General features: G+C 42.7%; 1 protein-coding gene across 3 annotated transcripts in view; it reads left to right on the top strand.

The window, feature by feature from the left end:
* Positions 1–2,655: 2,655 nt before the first annotated feature.
* Positions 2,656–21,709, top strand: part of LOC106604958 (AF4/FMR2 family member 2) — a 176,305-nt gene continuing 157,251 nt past the window's right edge. For all 3 annotated transcript variants that reach the window (XM_014200135.2, XM_014200134.2, XM_014200133.2), the window contains exon 1: positions 2,656–2,916. In XM_014200135.2, coding sequence (XP_014055610.2) covers positions 2,864–2,916 — 53 coding nt within the window. In that variant the 5' untranslated portion in view covers positions 2,656–2,863. The remainder of the gene's footprint in view (positions 2,917–21,709) is intronic.

Raw genomic sequence — 21,709 nt, 5'->3', positions numbered from 1 at the left:
TAAACAAATCAAAATTGTGTAAGAAAGGTTGTGTAAGAAAGAAAAGCATTCCCACCATGGAGGTTCAGATAAGGATTTGGTAATGGTGTTCTCCCTTTCTCCCATCTGTCTGTGTAGCCCTGTGTTTCCCTGCAGCCAGTTTATGGGTCAACAACGCAAATGCAGTGTGGGGGCCTGGGAAGCACTGGGAGGCACCCAGAGCATGACGCAGAGCAGTGCTGGCATCTACCCCAGACTTCCCCAAACAAAGACCCAACCAGAGAGACAGAGACTCTCACAGGCCCTTTCCCACCATGGCTTCGTCTACTGCCATCACAAAATACCAAAGACACCCCTAGAAATGCATGACGAACAAAGCACAGATACAGATTATTAGTGCATATCATGTTTCCCTATGCTGTTTAGTTTATTTTGTATTATTTAGCATTTCCTTCCATAAGTTGGTAGATATTTTGTGGGGGTATAACCGAGTACTATGGTGAATTGGCTGTGTAGTTAAATAAGCATTAAGTCATGATAAAGGAGATGTCTGCTTCTCTGAAAGGCAACATTCCCCATGTGTGGCATGGTGTGCTGTGCACCTGAGCACCCTGGCATAAGAACCAACACTATTATGCCCTCCATCTCTCCTCCTCTCCTCTGCTCTCCTCCGCTTTACCGCTGTCCATACAGAACAGGCAATAAAGCAGACACTACTTGTTTCAATTTGGGCCATATGGGTTACAGATGACTCCCAGAGTGTGTTTGGCCAAGACATAGGTCCCTTTACTGCTGCAACCTGGTCTCAGAGCATTTTATATTATTCTGTAATTAAATGTGGAATACTCCATTTAGTATGATATGTTACAGTTCGTATGGTTTGTATTCATTTGTGGATGTCCATCACCCATTTTATGTGATATGTTATGAATTACAATTCATAATATATGTTACAAATTTGTGAAATGTATAATATGTTACAAATTCGAGCTAGGTGGCTAGGTGGAAAATGTTAGCTATCTGGCTAATGTTAGCTAGGTAAGGGTTAGGGTTAGGGGTTAGTTTAGGGTTAAGTTTAGGAGTTAGGTTAAAGGTTTAAGGTTGGGGTTAGGGGAAGGGTTAAGGTTAGGGGAAGGGTTAGCTAAAAGGGTTAAGGTTAGGGTTAGGGGAAGGGTTAAGGTTAGGGGAAGGGTTAGCTAAAAGGTTTAAGGTTAGGCTTAGTTAACATGCTAAGTAGTTGGGGTTAGGGTTAGGGGTTAGTTTAGGGTTAAGTTTAGGAGTTAGGTTAAAGGTTTAAGGTTGGGGTTAGGGGAAGGGTTAAGGTTAGGGGAAGGGTTAGCTAAAATGTTTAAGGTTGGGGTTAGGGGAAGGGTTAAGGTTAGGGGAAGGGTTAGCTAAAAGGATTAAGGTTAGGGTTAGTTAACATGCTAAGTAGTTGCAAAGTAGTTTAAAAGTAGTAAGTAATTGATAAGATAAAATGCTAAAATTGTCCATGATGAGATTTGAACTCACAGCCTTTGGGTTCCTAGACATTTGCATTATACACCCATCCACCCCAAGTCTTATGTAACCATACCAAATGTAACATATCATACTAATTTGAGTGTCCCGGATTTACTTTTACTATGTTACATCTAGTCTATGAGACCAGGCTGCTGACTATTCTGGCAGTGAGATTAATATCAACTTGGAGCTATATGCCATAAATCAGAACAGACTCCCAGGCTCTATATGTGAGGAGGAGAGATGTATTGTAATAATGCATTGCATTACCAACCTTTGACATGGCATGGTAGCTAGGCAAATTACGATACAGTAGGCTAGACATAGGCTAGATGTAGGCTAGACGTGTCTGTTTTGATGTTGCATACACGCCCGCTCCATATTACAGGACCCAGTCGCCCAGTTCTGTATGCTGTTAATGGAAGGACACTGTCTTTCTAGACACACATAGTGCTGATGTTTCTAATGTTTCCATCATGGCTTCCTCACTACAGTATACATCAATTTACAGAACTGTTTCCTCCACTGCCTTACTGCCATGCCCCCTGTCTGTTCCCCACATGGCCTATGCAGCTAGCACTGCCAAATAACTTATATCATACCTCTTTCATTGTTATGATTACACCTGAGATTGATGAAAGCAATTGGCTCAATAACAATATGAAATGCTATCATATGTCTCGAACATATCACCATTTACTGGGAAACTCCATGATTTATAGCACCTCTGTGTGAGGCTGTAGGGCCCAATGGGTCACAGTGTTGTCAACAACACCCATTTAGAAAGTCAATATGGGTCATAGACACTAAACACAACTTCTGAATTTGCCCTAGTCTATGATCAGTCAGTAGTAAAATGATCTTCAGTCAACAACTATTGTGAATAATGCTAATGCATGGTAATGCACAATTATCACACCCACTGCTTGAAAATGCATAATGTGATCATCATTTCTAAAGGGGTTATAACTTTATTATAACCCGTATAATAAACTATTGGCTTTTTTTAATTAATTTTTTTACATCTGAAGTTATTTTTGACAGCTGACTTTGACAACTAAAATGGGTGTGGCAAATATAATTTCAGCTAATTGGAAATGATAAACCGAATACCTCAATTTGGTGGACCCGGGCTCCGTGTCGCCGCTTCTGCCTGTCAAGCTCCGCCTTCTGTTCACTGTGGAGACGCGAGGCAGGCAGGGGAGGCAGTCGCGTTTTCCTGGCTGTGTGTGTACTGTATGCCAGTTCGCCAGCGAGACCACGGTACAGTACAGTACATCTAGTTACAGTTAGCAGATCCACATAGAATTTTTGTATGTAGACTGACGCATACGTTGAGCAGGCACCGGTTCCTTCCTGAATCAGACAACTGGGACCAACCATGGACCTATTCGAGTTTGACTTCTTTAGGGACTGGGAACTGGAGCAACAGTGGTACGTACAAGTGTATATTTTTTATTTCCGTTATGTTTAACGTCTTTGTTTGATGCTGGGAACTGAACATCGACGCGCCCGGCTTTTGGTGTTGGGCTCCTGGAATGCTCGCATTCCTTCTCGGGAACGCATTAAAGTGAGAGATGACTGTTATTAATTATTTTTACAGCCCTCTTAGTGTCTGCGCAGTACCTCTATTGTCATATTGTGCGTTGTAGGACAAGTAGTGGTAGAAAGTGTTCGGTGCGCACTCACATCTATGCACCTAATGCCACCTCATGAATGGGGGAAGTTCGCCCTTTGCTGGTTTTGCGCTCCATATACTACTGTATGTTTGTATGTTAGCTTCAAATTTATCGGGATCATTTGATTCGTAATTGCATAGTTTTCACCCTGAACATGGGTTTCATAGGGTTTTATTGAGGTCGCCAATGTAGCTGCTGTGGATAAATTGCATGACAACCGAATCAAATGCCCTTGTCTGTCTTATTATTGTTTGTAAATATCCCTGCTATTCTTTGTCAGATGCTTTACTCTAAAACACATTTTTAGGCATTTGTGTAGGCCTATTGTAAAGTTTGTAATAGATTTTATGGATCAAATAGATTGTGGTTTAGGATGGTTTAGGATTAATCAATTAAGTAATTACCTGAACATATTCTTACACTTCAGTTTCCTCTGCTAGTATGTACATTGTCTAGTATGTACATTATTATATTTTTTTGACCTATTGCAATAATATTATGTCAAACCATATGATGTTTTAATTTCAAATTTGTGTGCTAATAATGTTTGTATACTTTCATTTGGATGCCATTGATTCCCTAAAGATTGGGGTGTTCTATTCATTGTCAGAAGTAGCACCATCACATGGTGAGACAGTAGGAGGTAAATAACTGTGAGCATGATAACTCAACCCATGAGAGCAGGGAACAGCCTACAGGATTTTATTCTTACACCCCCCCCCCACACACACATTTTTGTTGTTTTCCTGCTCCATTCATTCATTCATTCATCCCTCTTAGTTTTCCTCTCTCCACTCCCTCACACAATAGTTAAAAACCACAGAATAATTCATACATTCAGCATCAATTGTTTTATTTTCTCATCTTAGATTAATATACTTGGCCTACTATAGCTGATAAAGTGCTACTGTGCATTTAGACTGTTGAATTCCCACACCATCAGGGCTTGCTAATCACGTTTGTTTCCATTGCTGCTTTGTTCATTGGATGCTGCAATACTTACATTAGTTGATTTTTGAGACACCTCTTTGGTTTAGTTGTTTCCATTTAGATTCATTCAATTCAGATCATGTCTCTTCATTTCCCCTCTATCTCTGAGAGTGATAGACTGGAATGGAATGTCTAGCTATACACAAATAGCTAATTACAGCTTTCCATCAAAATACCCTTTCTTGCAATGTCATATCCCCTAGGCTGTTTCACAAAATGATGAGTGATTGAGAAACTTTCATGCTGCTGTAGTTGGTTTATAATGGTTGGTGGGATCTGGAGGTAAATGTTGGGTGTGTTCAATGTGACCACAGCAACATGATCTGTTAAATAACCAGATCACACCTCAGGCCTACCTGCAAGAGTTAAATAATTTGATGGAGGCTACCTTGGTATTACATAATTCAGCTTGAAGGACAGGCATGAATGAGATATGTTTGTTTACATATATTTTTATTACAGCAAATAAGAAATAGAAAAGGGCTGTACATGTCTTCTTTGCACATATCATCAAGTATAATCTCTCACATAGTGTAGATGATTTCCATTGATTGATGCCTGCCATTACTATACTGCTTTGGCTTCTTAAATAGGTTTTTCTTTTCGCTTCACAACTAGAACGTGTGATAGTGATGTGAAATTATGTCCACCTCTTAAGCCAAGGGCAATATCCCAACATGGATATTGATTTTAATTTGATTACTCTCATACTGGTTTAGGTAGAGCAAGTGTTGGGTATAATCAAGTCAAATTCAGTCAGTTCCACGGTGAGAAGGAGTCAGTGAGGTGGGAAATGAGCTCCAGAGAGAGAGAGCGGGCGAGAGAGAGAGCAGGGTGTACAGAGGGAGTGACGGACTGAGAGTGCCACCACACAACACTACACCACACTAGCAGCAGTGAGAACAGATGAGGCTGGGTGCTGGGGATATGTGGAGGGCCAGGGCCGGTGGTGTAGTTGTGCTTCGCTCCAATCAGCCAGTCATATATTATGGCCTCAGCACCAGTAATAGCAGTTAAACCTCATTTGATGAAGGTCATGGTTCTCCCCTTCTTTCCATAATGGTGTCTCGTCACTCAAGGGGAATTAGCAGATAGACGGGGAATTGAGGCCTGTGTGTGGGTATATATGCCTGGACTACTGTACTGTACACGGTGATGCTTCACTCTGTTGGGATTGTGAGGAAAAATTAGAAGTCATTAAAGTAACACCTACAAATAATGTGTGCTAAAGCCTGTTTTATGGACATCCACACCTTGGAATGGGTTTAACTCAGCCCTTTAAATATGTCACTCTCTCTTTTAATTTTCTAGCTACATTATGACTTGACTGATCCCCAGGGATTACCCTATGACTCCAGTGTTTCTCGTGAAATAGTCATTTTCCCTTTTACTTGTACTTCTCAGCAGGGATTGCTGTCCAAATAATTCATTTTTATTTGGCTGGAAATGTGTAAAGCCTCGCACCGTTGCCGGACGGTGAAAATAGAAAAAGAGAGTTTCTTTGAGGCTATGTGGGTATTGGATATGTAAAGTGATAGTGGCAAGGTCCCTGCCTGGTGAACCAGGATGGAAGGAAAAATAAAATCTTAAATCTACTTCTACTGATATTCTCACCAAAGGGGCCCAAGAGCTCTGTAATTCTGAACCAACGTGTCTGGGGGATTAAGCTATGCTGCTATGGCGGCAATATCAATGGATAAAGAAAACGCTTCTGAATGAAATAGTATAAAGACTTATTAAGATGGTTCAACGGGCCATCATAATTATTAGATAAAAATACAGCTCACTGTAGTGTAATTCAGACCTTTGAGCAAATACATACATTAGAAGTGGATGTGAGGTGTACAGTATGATGACTATTATGTGTGGACATAATGGGTGTCTTATTGCTGTAATATAAGATAGTGCCCATAGTGCAGTGGTTGTTGTATGAAACACTGGGCTTTCTGTGGATGTATATAACCCGGTCTCAGTTCTACATATTTTTAGTTCTACATATTTTTTCAGTTTGGTCAAAATCTGTTTTCAGAATTTCTCCACATTTTTGTAAGCTCTGCCTTGCAGTCCCTTTTCTGCAGTTTAGTCACAGGGATTTTGTTTTCTCAAGGTCTGCAGCAGACCCACCACATTCCGCCCTGGTGCGCAGACCACAGCTGGGGGGCCACATATTATAAAGTGCACCCGAGGAGCCTCTCTCAATGCCAATCTCATTTGTGCCCGGCGTGAAGAGACGGCCATGCCAGGCGGCCTGGTGGCATCTCTCTGCCCAGGCTCGCAGTGGTTGGCATCCTGGCTCTGCCTGACAAGTCCGCTGCCTCGAGGACTCACTCTGCCATCTGCCAATGAGCAGCGAGTGCTGTGGAATGATAAAGCAGAGCCTCTCAGTGATCATGCACTGTGAAGACTAAAGGTGAGGGTATCATGGCCCTTCTGCCCTCTGGTCCAGTGTGCAATTAACAAGTTCATCTGGAGCAGCTCTTCCTGTCAGACCTGGGAGACCTCACCTCACTAATATCCACCTGGCCTCGGCCAAGAGCTGGACTGAAGCTGGCAGAGGGGAGAGGCCGGGGAGGGGGGCAGTATTTGATATGTGTCTCAATCAAAGGATTTCTCTTTTGTCCTTGGCTGGGTGTAAATAGCCTGTGGTGGTGTTGGAAAGTGTATATTTCTGTGATGGAGAGAGAAAATTATTGAAGATACTGTAAGTACAAAACAGTAGAGGAGGAATTGTATACAAATAATTCTCCTTGACTGTCTAGTAGCCTGTCTATTGTGATGTTGCGGATGAGAGTACCCTTATGGCACCTACTACAGAACTATAGGATCAGAACCCCCCCCCCACTTCCTCCCTACTACGTGCACCCCTGCATCGTACAATCAGAAAGCATGTGCCTACCTTTGTCATCACAGCTGTCTGTCACAGTCTATCAGGCCTTACTCTGTCCTCCACTAGTTCCTCAGTACATTGTTGGAGGGGAGGAGAGGGCATTCCCTAAGACTAGGCTCAGGCAAATAAGACCCCGACTTCCAGTCCTTCACTACCAGCTATCCCGATCCATCTAAGATCCTGGATTCCTGGCAGGCACTCCTCCTAGCACCCGCTACAGTTCATAACTCTGCACTAATTAGTGCACTAATTAATAAGGACTGTAGTGATGACAAAATTGAGGTAAATGGAAATTAAACAGGCTTGGCCAAGCAGGCTTGACACTGTTCTCACACCACCATGTGAGCAGAGAGGAAAGACTGGTGTGAATGTGGATGTGGAGGAGACCATGTGAAGGGGGAAGAAGAGTCAAGGCTTTATACACGCTTGAATGGACAGACTGGTTTTTAAATATTCGGTACACTTGTAGAGAATCTACCCTCCTTCTAATCTGTTACAATGTTGTAATACTTAGTTCATCATCATGTTACTTTCTATTAACTGTGTTCTTCTTGGATAAGGACTATGTAGCTTATTACATCAAGCCCTGCTTAGGGGAAAGCTCTACCAACTCTGGGAATTGAGTTTTATTGAATTCCAGCTGATAGGACTTGAGTGAAAATTTGAGTGCCTTCTATGCACTAGCTGTTCTTTGGGGAGAAATGCTGCTATATTATGTCCTGTATTCTCTCTGTTTGCATCGGCTTTTGATGTCCCCGTGGACTTTCACATATTTAGTTTACCCTTCTGTTGTTATTAAGCCTCTACCACCAAAACAGAGAACATTTGAACAGTTCTCAGAACAGTAAGTGTTAGAGAAGTTAAACAGGTTCATTAGAGCAAAGCAGTAATGAAACTAACAGCTCTGACATTTTCTCTCATCAGCCGCCAAGGTTGTATTAACTTGGTGGAATAAACCCACTTCTGAGATAACCATTCAAACGATAATTGAATTAAACAAGCTAAAAATATTTGCCTGGTGAAAATAATTGAAATCTACAAGCAAATAAATTTGAGCACGGGTCCTCGTCAAGGCTGCCGCGTTGTATCGTCACCTGATTGGTCGGGTTATAGCTTGAGTACCTCCGAGTTAATAGCATGCCTTACTGCCACTGAGCAATTTACTTTCCAACTTCAAAGGTCAGTGCCTCCATTGAAAGCAGTGTATGACAAATAAGATGATTCAGTGGAGCCAGGCGAGGAACGGTCGAGATCTTTTTTTCTCTCATGGTAAATCAGTTTGTTTTAGGATGACCTTTCATGATTGGTCCAGTGTAAGCCAAAGGAAATTGCAAATTCTTTTAAGAGAACATGGACATTTGGAATAAGCAAAGGTATTTGTCTCTTCTGCCAGAGAACTGAGCTTGTTGTGACATTATTTCACTGTTTGCTTTGTGAAGCCGTTCTGAATAGGCTCGCAATTGACATGCGGGATAAGTGACCGACCAACATTGTACAATGTAATGAGCTGTATAGAACACAGGTTTACTAATACTGTATGTCAACTCCCTCTAGGCTTTATCATCACACAGCTGCTTTGCTTTTATAGGGTGCAACACAATACAGTACAATATAATATTATTAATCTACATTTAATTATGAATGAGCTAGTACAGTTTATGATCGTAGAGTATTCACACATACTGAATGCAAGTAACTTCCTCCCCCCATCCTCCTCATCACTGTAGAAAAAGGGAGAGGTAGCTAGTGGAATATATTTACAGGCCCTCCTCTCCACTCCGGCAGAGAGCACAAAGGAAGCCTGGTGTCTGGCTGCCTGTGAATGAATCACACCTTGTTTGTTTGGGGAGACAGACAGAGGAGCAGTGAGAACTGCTAAAGCTCTGCACACCGAACACCTTGGCAGCAGGAGACACATCACCAGGCTTTCCACTTTTACCCAGGCCCCTCAAATCATAATTTATTTACCTAGTGCTCAGACTGTCTTAATTATAATTATGTGTACCATTTTACCAAGGTGTATAATTTGTGTTCCCTTTTGTCAGTGCTACTATTCAGTACCAATGCTATTCATTCTCTGTTCAGGTACGGTTTATTCATAGTTGTAATATAATTGTGTGATACACAGTATTTTCAATATTCCCCATGCACCCCAAAAATCTGATGGGGCAAAAAGTATGTGAGGATGACTGGGGTGTTGTCCGGTGGCGGAAAATTTGTAATTTTTCAAACACTGGAAACAGCTTTTTTTCCTGCAATCTAGACCCAAAATTATTATGCTTAATTCTACGTATTTTTATGCATATCGAAGCATACTGTGCCTCTTGAGCTGTCTGTATCCTCCTGACTGAATATGCTTTTTTGCATCTCTGCTGAAATCTGGGTAAAAGATTGAAAGGAATGTGAGTCTTATTCAGTACATTTAGTTATTGCTTGCTTTTCTAAACTCTACCAACCTTGCCAGCAGGTATGCCAGGTAAGATAGTTAGAACAGCTAGCTACTCTAACTTGATTGATAGCCTGAAAGGGCTTCTTGGCAGCTAGTTATTAGGATGGGAGATTGGGAACCTATCTGGGCTAGCTAAACATTATTTCTATTTTTTACAGGACAAATCTTAGGGGGCACGTGTTCTTATGACGCCTCTGCCCCTATGCATTGTTGTTGTATTATGCCAGAGTACATTGCACTCAGCACACACATAAAAGCAGTGAGAAGAAAAGCAGATGTACCTATTTGCTGTCACTAGGCTAGTGTGTGTGACAGAAGAGGCTGCTGTGTGACATTACTGTCATCTTTCAGAGCAACCCAGTGCAGTGCAGACCAGGGAAATGACAGTCCCAGTGGCTTTTACTGTCTGATAAAGATCACTCCACAATGCACATCTGCCTTACCACAAAAAAATAGATAAGGGAAGAATAACATCCAAAATGACTTGAATAGAGAGCTATCTGCTCTTTTAAAGTCCCTGTGTTGTTAAGTGTAGTGAGCAACAAAAGGAATATCACGGGGAGAAACAGGCTGCTGTTATCTGTAGAGGAGATATACAGTAACCTGGTGATTGGGACATTTTGATGGGAGCCACTCTGAGTAGGTTGAGGTTTGAGACTGAGACTCACTTAAAACAAATGCAATGGTAGAGTATACAAACCATGGGGCATAATACATAACACAATGCATTTCTACTTTTGTCATTATGTAAAATATGAAATAACTTATTGCACTCAATTGGTATTTGAAATTGTAATAATAAGTAATTTGCCTGTTACGAGATTAACACAATGTATTCTGCTTCAAAACATTTGAAATGCCTACTCAATGGATTATCTTGGGAATTAAATATAATGTTTTTTCCACACAATTTGGGACAATAGATTTTATGGATATTACTATGCCGTTAAACATAAGCTATCAAAGTAGACTTCTAATACTTTTGTCATTCATATTAGTCCTCTGTTATTAGCTCATTGCCAGATGAAACACTTTTCTCTGGATAATGTCATTGCAGCTTTTATGCTCTTTTGGGAGTTATTTTCCTAATATCACAGTGGAGAGAATGGGGATCTGGGTAAAACCCAAATTAAGTCAGGCAGTTTGTTTAGTTTAGTAACACCCCTCGCCACACTAAAAACCCCAAAGAAAACACATCTCATGCTGGGAAGACTTAGGTGATTCTACAAGGTTAGTTGCTGGAGGAGAATAACACTATACTGTGGAGTTTTCACATAGCTCCCCTTTGATAAAGTATTTCCAATTGCCCTTAAATTGAATCACTGTGATAAATTCAGCAATATAGAGCTATTGCTTTTGCCATTATAGATCCCTGTGCTTCAGAGCTGTCAGACCTGGAATAGCGTGTGCAATACGTGAGATATTCATAGAATCGTCTGTTATTTCTCTCAAACTTCAAACGCTGTGTTCCTTTGTGTCGGCATAGTTAGCAGCCGTCGCTGCCACACATTCACTCCAAGGTAGAGAAATGTCACAGGCTGCCATGGTTTTGTAATACATATTCATGCATAAATAAACAGCAATGAATCACAGCCTAGCCTCTTTATAATGGAAGTGTTTGTGACACATCCATTGTTGTCATGAACCGAAATACGAAATAAACACGGAAGAATATAAGCCAAAGCCTTCATTGACATGCAACGCTCTAGGCAGGTGATGTTGGTCTTTTACGACACATAGCCTAATCTTCTGAGCTTCCGATTGCATTTTCTTCTTCTCTTTTGTTCCCTCAAGCGTTACAGATGCATCCAAGTTGACACAGGATGACGGGCTAGCATGTGAAGTGTGCGTGAAGTGTGTGTGGACCTCCCAGACCACTAACATTATCATCAAGGCTAATGTTTCAGCCATGCCTTAGTGAAGGAGACAGATGAACTTTTGATACTGTGGGGGCCTATAGCAGTGGCTGGTCTAATTTACGCTGTTGTCTAACTGTTAGTAACAGTAAGCCAGCTGTGCCTTTCTCTGTGCAATATGTCTGAACGTAAGGCTGGTGTCAAGGTTGACAACTTAACACCTTAGCATAAATATATTAGCTTTTTTATTTCAGCCCCGCCGCTGTAATTCTGTTCCTCTGGCTCACAGCAATGTTTTCACAGTAAAGAGGCAGACATTAGCATCACATTAGTACTTCTTTATTATTTGTCTTTTACTTGAAGCTCTTGTAGAATTCCCTGAAGCTCTTCGCATTATCTGAACCTAGTGGGATTCCTCGCCGCCTTCTCCCTGTGTGAAAAATCAAACCTTTTAGTGAAAAAGTGCCGCAGGGATTTCTACCTAAAAGGCCTGTGTGGCTGTGAAGACTGAGACCCAGGAAGCAGTAGCTGGGCTGGGAGGGAAGTCAACAAGCAAATGCTGGGAGGAAAACGTCATCAATTGAGGAGTGATGGCCACTTCACGGGGGCCTGGCGTTGGTGATTTATGGCATGTTTCTGTTTTCCCAGCATGCCTTTTCACAGATCTCATGGCATTGACGTATTACTCTAAGTGTGAACAACATACCTGTTAGAAATCAATTTGACACATTTTTGATGAGTGGCCTGCTAGTCGACAAGACCAGAGGAAGTGTGTAGTGCGTGTTTGTGGCCACACCTTCATTGATATTTTGCTATTCATCTCTGCTCTAATTTCTGTCTTCCTCTCGAGCAGGACACACAGCAGAGTTGTATTTAACCAGCTTTATTGTGATGTGACAAAGATGGATGTGACATTGTCCTCTATTGCCTGCCAGAGTGTGTGAGTGTTAATGAAGCCATTAGCACAGTCCGAGCCACTGGAGAGAATAGTGAAATTACCATTATTCTGCAGCCATTAAGCCATAATATGCCACCGTCTCTCCATACTCAACTCTCCCCCCCTCTCCTTCCCTTTCTCTTTTTACCTTTATTTCTCTCTCTTTCTCTCCCTCCCTTTTCTTCCCTCTCTTCTCCTCATATGTGCTACCTCCCTCTCTCTTTTTCTTACGCTGTCTCTCTGTCACTGTCACACTGATCCACTCCTGTTGTCATTTAAAGCTTCATTAATTCATTTGCTATCAAAAGCAGTTAGGTACAAAAAAGACTGGCGGTGTTCATAATATTGTATCTTAGAATTACCATCCTCACACACTGGCTCCAGAATGCACTCTGTCTCTCTTTCTCTTTCTCTCTGAGAGAGACCTTAAAAAAAAGCAAATGGCCTATACAATTCATGAATCTTATTACCTCCAAATCCCGTTTGTCATGTGCCTAAAGAGACAGAAGTCTGTTTTCCTGACACAAAAGCAAGAAGATCCCACTGCTAACCTTGAATTGATTTGAAGTTTTCTAAACTCTCTTTTTTTCTTGCTGGGGATGGAGAGTGGGATGTGTTCTTCTGGCTGTTCCTGGTATTGTGTAGGCTTTGGCTCCCAGATTATACACACCCTGGAATGCCTGCAGCTCTCTGTCGCTCTTGTTTGCTGACGGACTGTGACTAATTACAAACGATTTTAATTAAAGAGGAAAAGCTTCTCTCCAGTGGACGTCTGGGGAGTTGACAGGGGAATGGTTTCTGGGAGGCTTTGTGGGTGAAGCAGTTGTGATGTCTTATGTCTGCTGCTGCTTCCCACAGCTGTTTGGATGCTCACTATCAAAATGCCGCTAGGAGACAATGGTGGCCCCACATAACGCTAGGAAGTCCCGACGGAAGCGGGACAAACGCCATATGACCACATACATTACATTACCAAAAGTATGTGGACACCTGGTCGTCGAACATCTCATTCCAAAATCATGGGCATTAATATGGAGTTGGTCCCCCCTTTGCTACTATAACAGCCTCCACTCTTCTGGGAAGACTTTCCACTTTCCATTGTAACATTGCTGCAGGGACTTGCTACTGTTCAGCCACAACAGCATTAGTGAGGTCGGGCATTGATGTTGGGCAATTAGGCCTGTCTCGCAGTCGGTGTTCCAATTAATCCCAAAGGTGTTTGATGGGGTTGAGGTCAGGGCTCTGTGCAGGCCAGTCAGGTTTTTCCACACCGTTCTCCTGGCATCCGCCAAACCCAGATTTGTCCGTCGGACTGCCAGATGGTGAAGCGTGATTCATCACTCCAGAGAACGCATTTCCACTGCTCCAGAGTCCAATTTATACCACTCCAGCCGACGCTTGGCATTGCGCATGGTGATCTTAGGCTTGTGTGCGACTGCTCGGCCATGGAAAAACATTACATAAAGCTCCCAACGAACAGTTCTTGCGCTGACGTTGCTTCCAGAGGCAGTTTGGAACTTGATAGTGAGTGTTGCAACTGAGGACAGACGATTTTTACTTGCTACGCACTTCAGCACTCAGCGGTCCCGTTCTGTGAGCTTGTGTGGCCTACCACTTCGCGGCTGAGCCGTTGTTGCTCCTAGACGTTTCCACTTCACAATAACAGCACTTACAGTTGACCGGGGCAGTTCTAGCAGGGCAGAAATTTGACGAACTGACTTGTTGGAAAGGTGGGATCCTATGACGGTGGTACATTGAAAGTCTTCAGTAAGGCCATTCTTCTCCCAATGTTTGTCTATGGAGATTGCATGGGTGTGTGCTCGATTTTATACACCTGTCACCAATGGGTGTCGCTGAAATATCCGAATCCACTAATTTGAAGGAGTGTTCACATACTGTTGTATATATAGTGTATAAATTCTCCTTTCGCTGAATGAGCTGGCTAGAATAGATCAAGTCAACATGCTTCAAACGTACACTAACATTAGCGATAGCACACTTTGTTTGACAACAAGTTTGTCCTCAGTTGGCTTGATACAGAGAAACCACTTTCACGAATGCAGAGAAAATAGAAACAGAGAAAAGCATTGACTGGGTCAATGAAAAGCAGAGGAGTAAGGCATTTATGGTCTGGCAGCATGAGAAATCTTTACAGGAAGTGTCCATGGCACACAGGAAGCAGCGAGTGTGTTGGGACAATGACCTAGCCTCTCTGTGTTCATTGATTGGCCGAGAGCAAGTTTGTGCTCCCAATTAACATTGTTCAGTTTCATTACGGTCATATTAGACACAGCCGGCTTCTGCTGATCCTGACTAAGAATCCAGTAACCGGGAAATCAATTAGAACAAAAGAATGGCTACTGCCTCTCTGCTGCCGCTCCTAAAAAACAGACAGACAACCAGTTAACTGGGGCTGCAGCAGAGTGGTTTTGGCAATAACGGCATCGTTTATGGATTATGACTCTCTGGTTGCCCTGGTCAAGTGTGATTTCTTATATTGAATTAACTTCAGTAGGATGGCGGTTAGTGTAGTTGAACACATCAATTCCATATTGTTACTGATCCCAGGCTGTGATAGCAGAAACATTAGACTTGTCTCAAGTCATTAGGTATTCATTGGCTGGCTGAGCTGTAGCTAATCACCAGCATCTTAATTGGTTACAACAAGAGAGATTATTTTTTAAATCATACATTTAGCAAAACAGATTATTTAATGATATTTTGGGATAAACATTATTATCATATTCCCATCATTATAATTCTCCTTATTCCATGATGTCACTTACTATCTATGCCATTGGCAGTATGTGTGTGCTGTTTGGTGGAAACTGTGTTTAGAAGCTTAGTAAAGTGATATGATATGATTGGTTAGGTCTGTGTGTTTTGGGCCGGTGTGTGTCACAGCTCCCCCTCATCCAGATTTCTGGGAGCGAGTCTCTTCCCAGTCCCCTCTGTGGCGTAGTTCCAGGTCGCATCCTGGTGGCTCTGGTGGCTCTGTGGCTGCAGATAACAGGGGGCTGGCAGGCGTGTGCACGGCCATGGCAGCCTGCAGTCTCACACCGCTGCACCTCTGGCTGCCAGGGGGGCTAGCACTGGCTCCCTTGCTAGTATTAACACACACGCATGCACACACCCCTCCCTCCATACAATACATCAACACACACTTATGTCTAACATAGCTCACCTCTATCTGCCACCCCTCTACTGGCCTCCCCTCCAGCCCCACATTGTTGCCGTAACATGTAAGAGAGACCAGTTTGGGAGGCAGTTTAACTATGAACAATTTATGAATGGATTCATTACTTTATCAAAAGATTGCATTTTTGGCTGTATAGCATTCAAGAGTATGTGCAATTCCATTTTAACAGAATGATGCTGAGACTGTGATTTTTCACCTTAAAATGTATGTCAAACAAAACCATACAACTCTATGCACAAGGACTACTTTCAAAAATTTCTACTGAACATTTTAGAGTAGAGTTCAGTACAGTAGAGTACAGTTCAATTCAGTTCAGTACAATACAGTGCATTATACTGTAGTGTGCTCTACTGTACAGAAGAAGTACTGTACTGACCTACAGTATACTCAACTTTTTTTTACTGTACTGTACTGTAATGTGCTGTCCAAACTTGTGAAACATAGACGTATATGATTGGTTTATATTTAGACTGACCAAATTTCACGTCCACGGACGTTTTGGTGCTCAGTGGTTGAGTACGCTGGTTACAGTAAAGGAGGGAGGGAGAGAAATTAGAAAATATCTTAAAGATATGTAGTGGGACAGAATGACAAGACACTAGGCAATAATTCTGCAAAATTAAATAAACATGTTGATATTATTTGGCAATGGTCTTCAACATTATTGTTTTGTTTTAATGTATTTCTAATAGCTTTTAAGACTTTTTCTGGTCGACGTTTTCTAAGATCACTTTTCCATCTGTTTGACCAGAAACTAAAGCCTTTGCTTTTTCCTAATTTTAGGATGCAATATGGTGGGAAAATATATATATGCCTTAATAAAAAAAATGGATTCTTAGCTTTCATTTGACACCAAATGTCATGTGTTCCTATGAATTTCACATGCTACCTTGAGTTCTCAGTCACCTCCAAGTTCTGAGCCAAATTAAAAGATTGCTTACTTTCTTCAACAAGAGAGCCAGTCACATAGTTCCTTTTCAAAAATGTCAATACTTTTTCTGTGTCTGCCCTATCCCTGAGGAAGGCCATTTAGCAGACCAAGCCACATACTGTAGCTCTAGTTGCAACATTTCAATACCTTTTCTGTTCCTCAATAAAGGACCGCAATCTAGGGTTTGAAGCTCGTCTGGTTTAGAGGCAACAACAGTCTTTTGTAAAGTATCTGTATTACCTCAGTATCTTCATGCTTACAGACTTACAGAGGAGAATAACAACGATGTACACACAGAGGCAAATCGACCAAAGGTGCCGCTTTGCTAAATTATGCACTGCTTCTCCAACCGCTTGGCATCAAGCTATCGGTCGCCGCTGTGCCGGCCAGAAATGGCAGAGGAGACTAAAAGGCAATTTTATTATTTTGATAATGTTGATTTTATTGGAAAATCAATGGACTCCAACTATGCATGTACGCTCTGGGTATTTGTACAGGATGAATGTAGACATATGCAGTGTATAGAAATGTAATTAGTATTGAATGGGGAACAGGGAGATGGATCCAGTGGTCTCTGACAGACAGCGATTGGAAGGTCAGACGCTTGAATGGAGCCACTGACCCCAGTTGAGAGGGGACTTGAGGGAGACAGCGGGCGCAATCCATCGAGCGGAAAAACCCACAACGCACCACCATGTCTGACCACCGCGGCTTCCGTGATCTTTCTGGGAGGTGGAGGAGCTTTCCACGCACCCAGATCACTGCCCCTCTTATCTGATGGTGTCAGAGCATGTCATGCATGAGTGGTTGGTGTGTGTAATGTGTTTGCCTGGCCTGGATGTGGGTGGTGTCTAATTTGTTTGAGAGATGTTGTTGACTGTAGTGGGCAGTGATGTGTCTAATAGGGAGAAGCTAACATGGCTCAACCAGACTGGTGTTAAGAGGTGCAAGGTGTTGGTTCCTTTTTTTCCCTCGTCTCTGCTCCATTTGTCGTGGCGACATATATAAGAGGGGCTTGTTGTTAGTGCTAAATGGCCTGCAAAAATGATACACCTTCTGCTGTGGGGGTTTGTGGAGTGCTTGATTACGTTCTCTCTCAGTGAGCGGAGAGAGCGGAGGGCTGTGGAGCGCTGCGGGGTGAGACTGGGGCTCTTTGTGAGGCCAAACACAGAGACAGTGTGTGAGGAGAGAGAGTGGCCAGTCTCTGGAGCATGCTCATCTGACATGCATGGGAATGAGAGAAAGAGGAGAGGAGACCCTGTCTGCCTGACTCTCGGCACTGTCTCTTCTGCTTCGTCTCAGGGTGGATAAAACAGCATTGACACTGCACTGATAAAATAGTACATAAACATTATTTTCACCAGTTAAATGTCTTCCATAAATTGTTTGTGTGGTTCGATAGCTTATTGTTGGCAGTGGCACTAGCCTAAAACCTGGCACCAGAGTGTTTTACCATTTTGCCTTAAAATGTATTTTCCATGATTGATGCAATATTTATGATACTGATTGGTGTGACTTTGAGGGGGGCTTGTCCCTGTCACAAGAGAAGGGAAAATGTCTTTATCTCAGTCGTCATCTGTGTTGTTTCCCTCCTCCTCCTCTTCTCTTTGTCTCTCAGTGTGAGTCTGTGAGTGTGTGTGACTGGAGCTGTTAGAAGCAGTGGGGATCTCGTCACTCCCCGGTCCAGACATTTAACACACAGTGAGAGCTTTAATAAGTAAGCCATCGCATGTGAAGAGTTGAGATGAAGAGGAAAGAAAGTGCTGTCTGGCTGTCTGTGTGATGTTACATATAATCAGGCCCTCCGCTTTGTTTATTACTCACCATCATTAAGAGTCATGCTGTTGTCAGAGCAGGATATTATAGAGGCTATAGAGGGTTTAGATTGGTTTGTTTACCCCTGTCAGAGGATATTATCATAACCTTAAATGTCCATTAATGTCTGTAAATAACGCAAAGTACATGCAGCCAAGGAGGGAATATCAAACGCTTTGGATAAGGTGGAAATAAAGATCACGTTTCTATCGCTTTCTCTCTGCTCAGTTTTTCCCACATAAGCCGGACAATGAAATATTATTGCTAGTAAGTCCGATGCTTTATTTGATGTTTATTGAAGACAGTAAACAACTTCTCCGGTTTTAATCAGCCTATGTGGCATCGATATTAGTCAGAAACATTTATTCTAGTGTCCAAATTGACAACAAAATATAAATAGGATAATTTTGGTCATAAAGTCACTCTCATCCAAAACTGAGTTTTGTAAGTGAGTTTGTTATGACTTGAGGGATGGGTTTTGATTTCGACAATGCTCACTTGCCCACTTACACAGCTGCGCTGATTGCACCCTGTCCAGTCCTACCACAGAACACACAGACAGAGAGACAGACTGCCCAGCGGCGCAGGGGATCAGATTGGACTGTTTACATAAGACAACACGTCACACATTTTTTTACTTGAGAAATATTGCACCAAACACCTTAACTAGATGTAAAACCTCTGAAAAAAACATCTAAATGAATCACAGATTCCTTGAGTCTTAGATTCATTCTGACTATTTTGAGGAAGTGATACTGGCTTTGTTCTTATGGTGTCTCATCGGGGACAATCGTAAGTAACCGCCACATCGAACCACACCCCAAAGAATGAAATCTTGTTTTTCTTAATGTGCAACAGAGAAACACATGCGGAATCAGTGCGTTCAGTCCCTCTTTAAAGATTTTCCTCCAATATATAGACTACATGTGCTCTCATTTTTCCCAGTCGTTATGTGATTTAGTGGCTTTTAGCACAGCAGGATGGAGCCTCATCTAAAACCCAGAGCATGTAAAAGAGAATGAATATACTCGTTTCATCTTGAGAGAAGAAGAGGCGTGGTGGAAGAGCAACAGATGGACCTGTGTTTATCTATATGGAGGCGATCGCCTCTCCTCCTCTTCCAACGATAACCTTGTATTTTGTTACTGTGTATGTTGACTGCTGAGTGCTGGCGGGCTTGTGTCTGAGGACTGAGGCAGAAGAGCAGGTTTATAGTCCGGGAGGATATTGCTCCTGATGAACCACAGATTTGCTCCTCAGCATGTTGGCTTGAATTAGAAAGGGGACCCCTAAGCATCCTTAAACGTGATTATCAGAGCAGCAGTTCAGTTGGGTGGAGGATGATTGAATTTGACAGAGCTGTCCCTGTGGAGTTCCCCCCTGTTGTTTCGTTTTAATGTTTCATCTGTGACTCCTCTCACAGGGCAGATTCCTTTGTCTTTGTCTGTCCTGCGAGAGAGAGACGGGATAGTAAAAACAAGCTTAGGCTGTTTATTATCAGTGTTCATCATGAGTTTATGGCCATCACTGCTCTGAAATCACCAGATTACGCCAACCCCACACACAAAATAAAATCAGGCACTGAGATTAAGTCCATCCAGTATATAAGCCCACAACTTCTTTGGCTTGGCTTCCCTCCAAGATCCTATCTACATGCTGATACAGTAATTATTGATGTTCGGTGTGTGAAACAAAGTGAAAACATCAACAACAGAGCAAAATTCTGAATCATCTCATCTTTACCATGCCAATGACTCCTCAAATGAATCAGCCTCCTCAAACATTTCACAAGTCCCTCTAGTTTCATGTCTTTGTTTCCTTGTGAATGCACTTAAGCTCATTTGCTTTTTAGCATGCTGATGTAATGTACAGCAGGGAAAATAATAAAGAGCAACCAATGAATTTCTAAAAATGTATGCTTTTGTGTTAGGAAGAGAGGGATAAGTGACGTTTCTAGTGTCATTCAAAGGACTGTCCTGCTCGTCAGGACTTTATGGAAACAGGTGCCCGCTTTCAAAAGGAGTCTTCAAAAGCAGAAGGCAGCATCATGGATACTGAGTAAGGAAGGAGGGGTGAAGGAGGCTGCATCACAGAGCTCAGTTTAACAGGGACAACCTTTGGCACTCACAGTGTGGTGTATTAATCTGTGAAAGCTAATCTTCAAACAGATTACGATTAGGGCTATGTGTCGCCAAGGAGATTGTGTGATTTCAAAGAAAGAACACAAGAGTCTTCCATCCATGCAACCCCAAGACATGCATGCCAAGACACCACACTAAAACAATATTCATATTATATTTTGGGGCTAAATGGGTGGATGAATGAGGTTTGGGATGATTATGTGCCATTCCCTGGCAGTGACTAGGATGACAAATGGAACAGAAACATATCCCTCTTTTCATCATCCAGCTCTATCTACCCCTGGCACTAAAATGTTATAAAATCCTTATTCCTCCTACGGTCGTTTTAAGTCCGGACTGTCTGTGAGTTTCACTTCAGTTTCCACTTCAAGGTGGTTTAGTTAATTAGCTTCCTCAAACAACGTGTAAGCATAGTAAGCATCATTAACTTAATCAGTACTTTAATTGTGCCATTTCCATTTGTAGCCAGGAGGGGAGTGTTCAACTCTGTAGCAGCGCTATCGCAGAGGATGATCAGCTCAGCTCAGAGAGATGTTGCCACGCTCATTTGTACATTTTTGCATTGTGCTGCTATTGTTATCTCCAGCCTGTCTCTGCCTATTCCTCCAGGGAAGAGCTTCTCTTCCCCCTCGTTGCCTGAGCATAGCAGAGCAGAGGAAGGTCAGGACTATAGTGTCAGCTCAGCGCCTGGCTCTGGATCTTCTGCGTCACACAACATGATCTCAGTGAGGCTGCACTGCCCATGACCCGGGTCTGTACGAGGGGCCTGCCATCCAGGTGGCTGGGCAGCTGTGGTGCTGCCTGGGCTGGCTCTGTTAGCCTCCCTGCTTCTTTGCCTGGCTGCCCGAGCTTTCCCACTGCCTGATCTAATTCGTCTCCTGGCAGATATGCAGCTGCTCAATACAATGTTAAGACTGTTGGCCTGCTAGCTATAAATAGTGTGCAGCACATCACATCAACAAGCATCAGAGAGATAAACAGAGAGAGAGAGAGAGAGAGAGAGAGAGAGAGAGAGAGAGAGAGATAGGGGGGAGAAAACGCAACCCGGCCAGTACATGTTTGCGCTTGTTCAGGTGTGTGTTGTGCGTGTGTGTGTGTTTGTGTGTGTGCACACGGGCGTGTGTGTTCGCTGACACACACACAAACACACAGTTGGAGGCTCCTGGCCGAGTGGGTCTGGTCATCTCCTCTTGTTCTTTGGCCCCTATCCAAGTCTTTTAATGGGCCCAGAGACAAAGAGTCACCTTGATGACTCAGCCAGCTCTGTGTTAATGTCTCTCCTCTGATGGATCTGAAATGACACTCAGCTGCTGGGGTCCAGAGGCATCGCTTTAGAGTGCAGG

This window comes from Salmo salar, chromosome ssa05 (assembly GCF_905237065.1).
Source record: "Salmo salar chromosome ssa05, Ssal_v3.1, whole genome shotgun sequence".
Lineage (NCBI taxonomy): Eukaryota > Metazoa > Chordata > Actinopteri > Salmoniformes > Salmonidae > Salmo > Salmo salar.
This window is presented reverse-complemented; position numbering and strand designations above follow the sequence as displayed.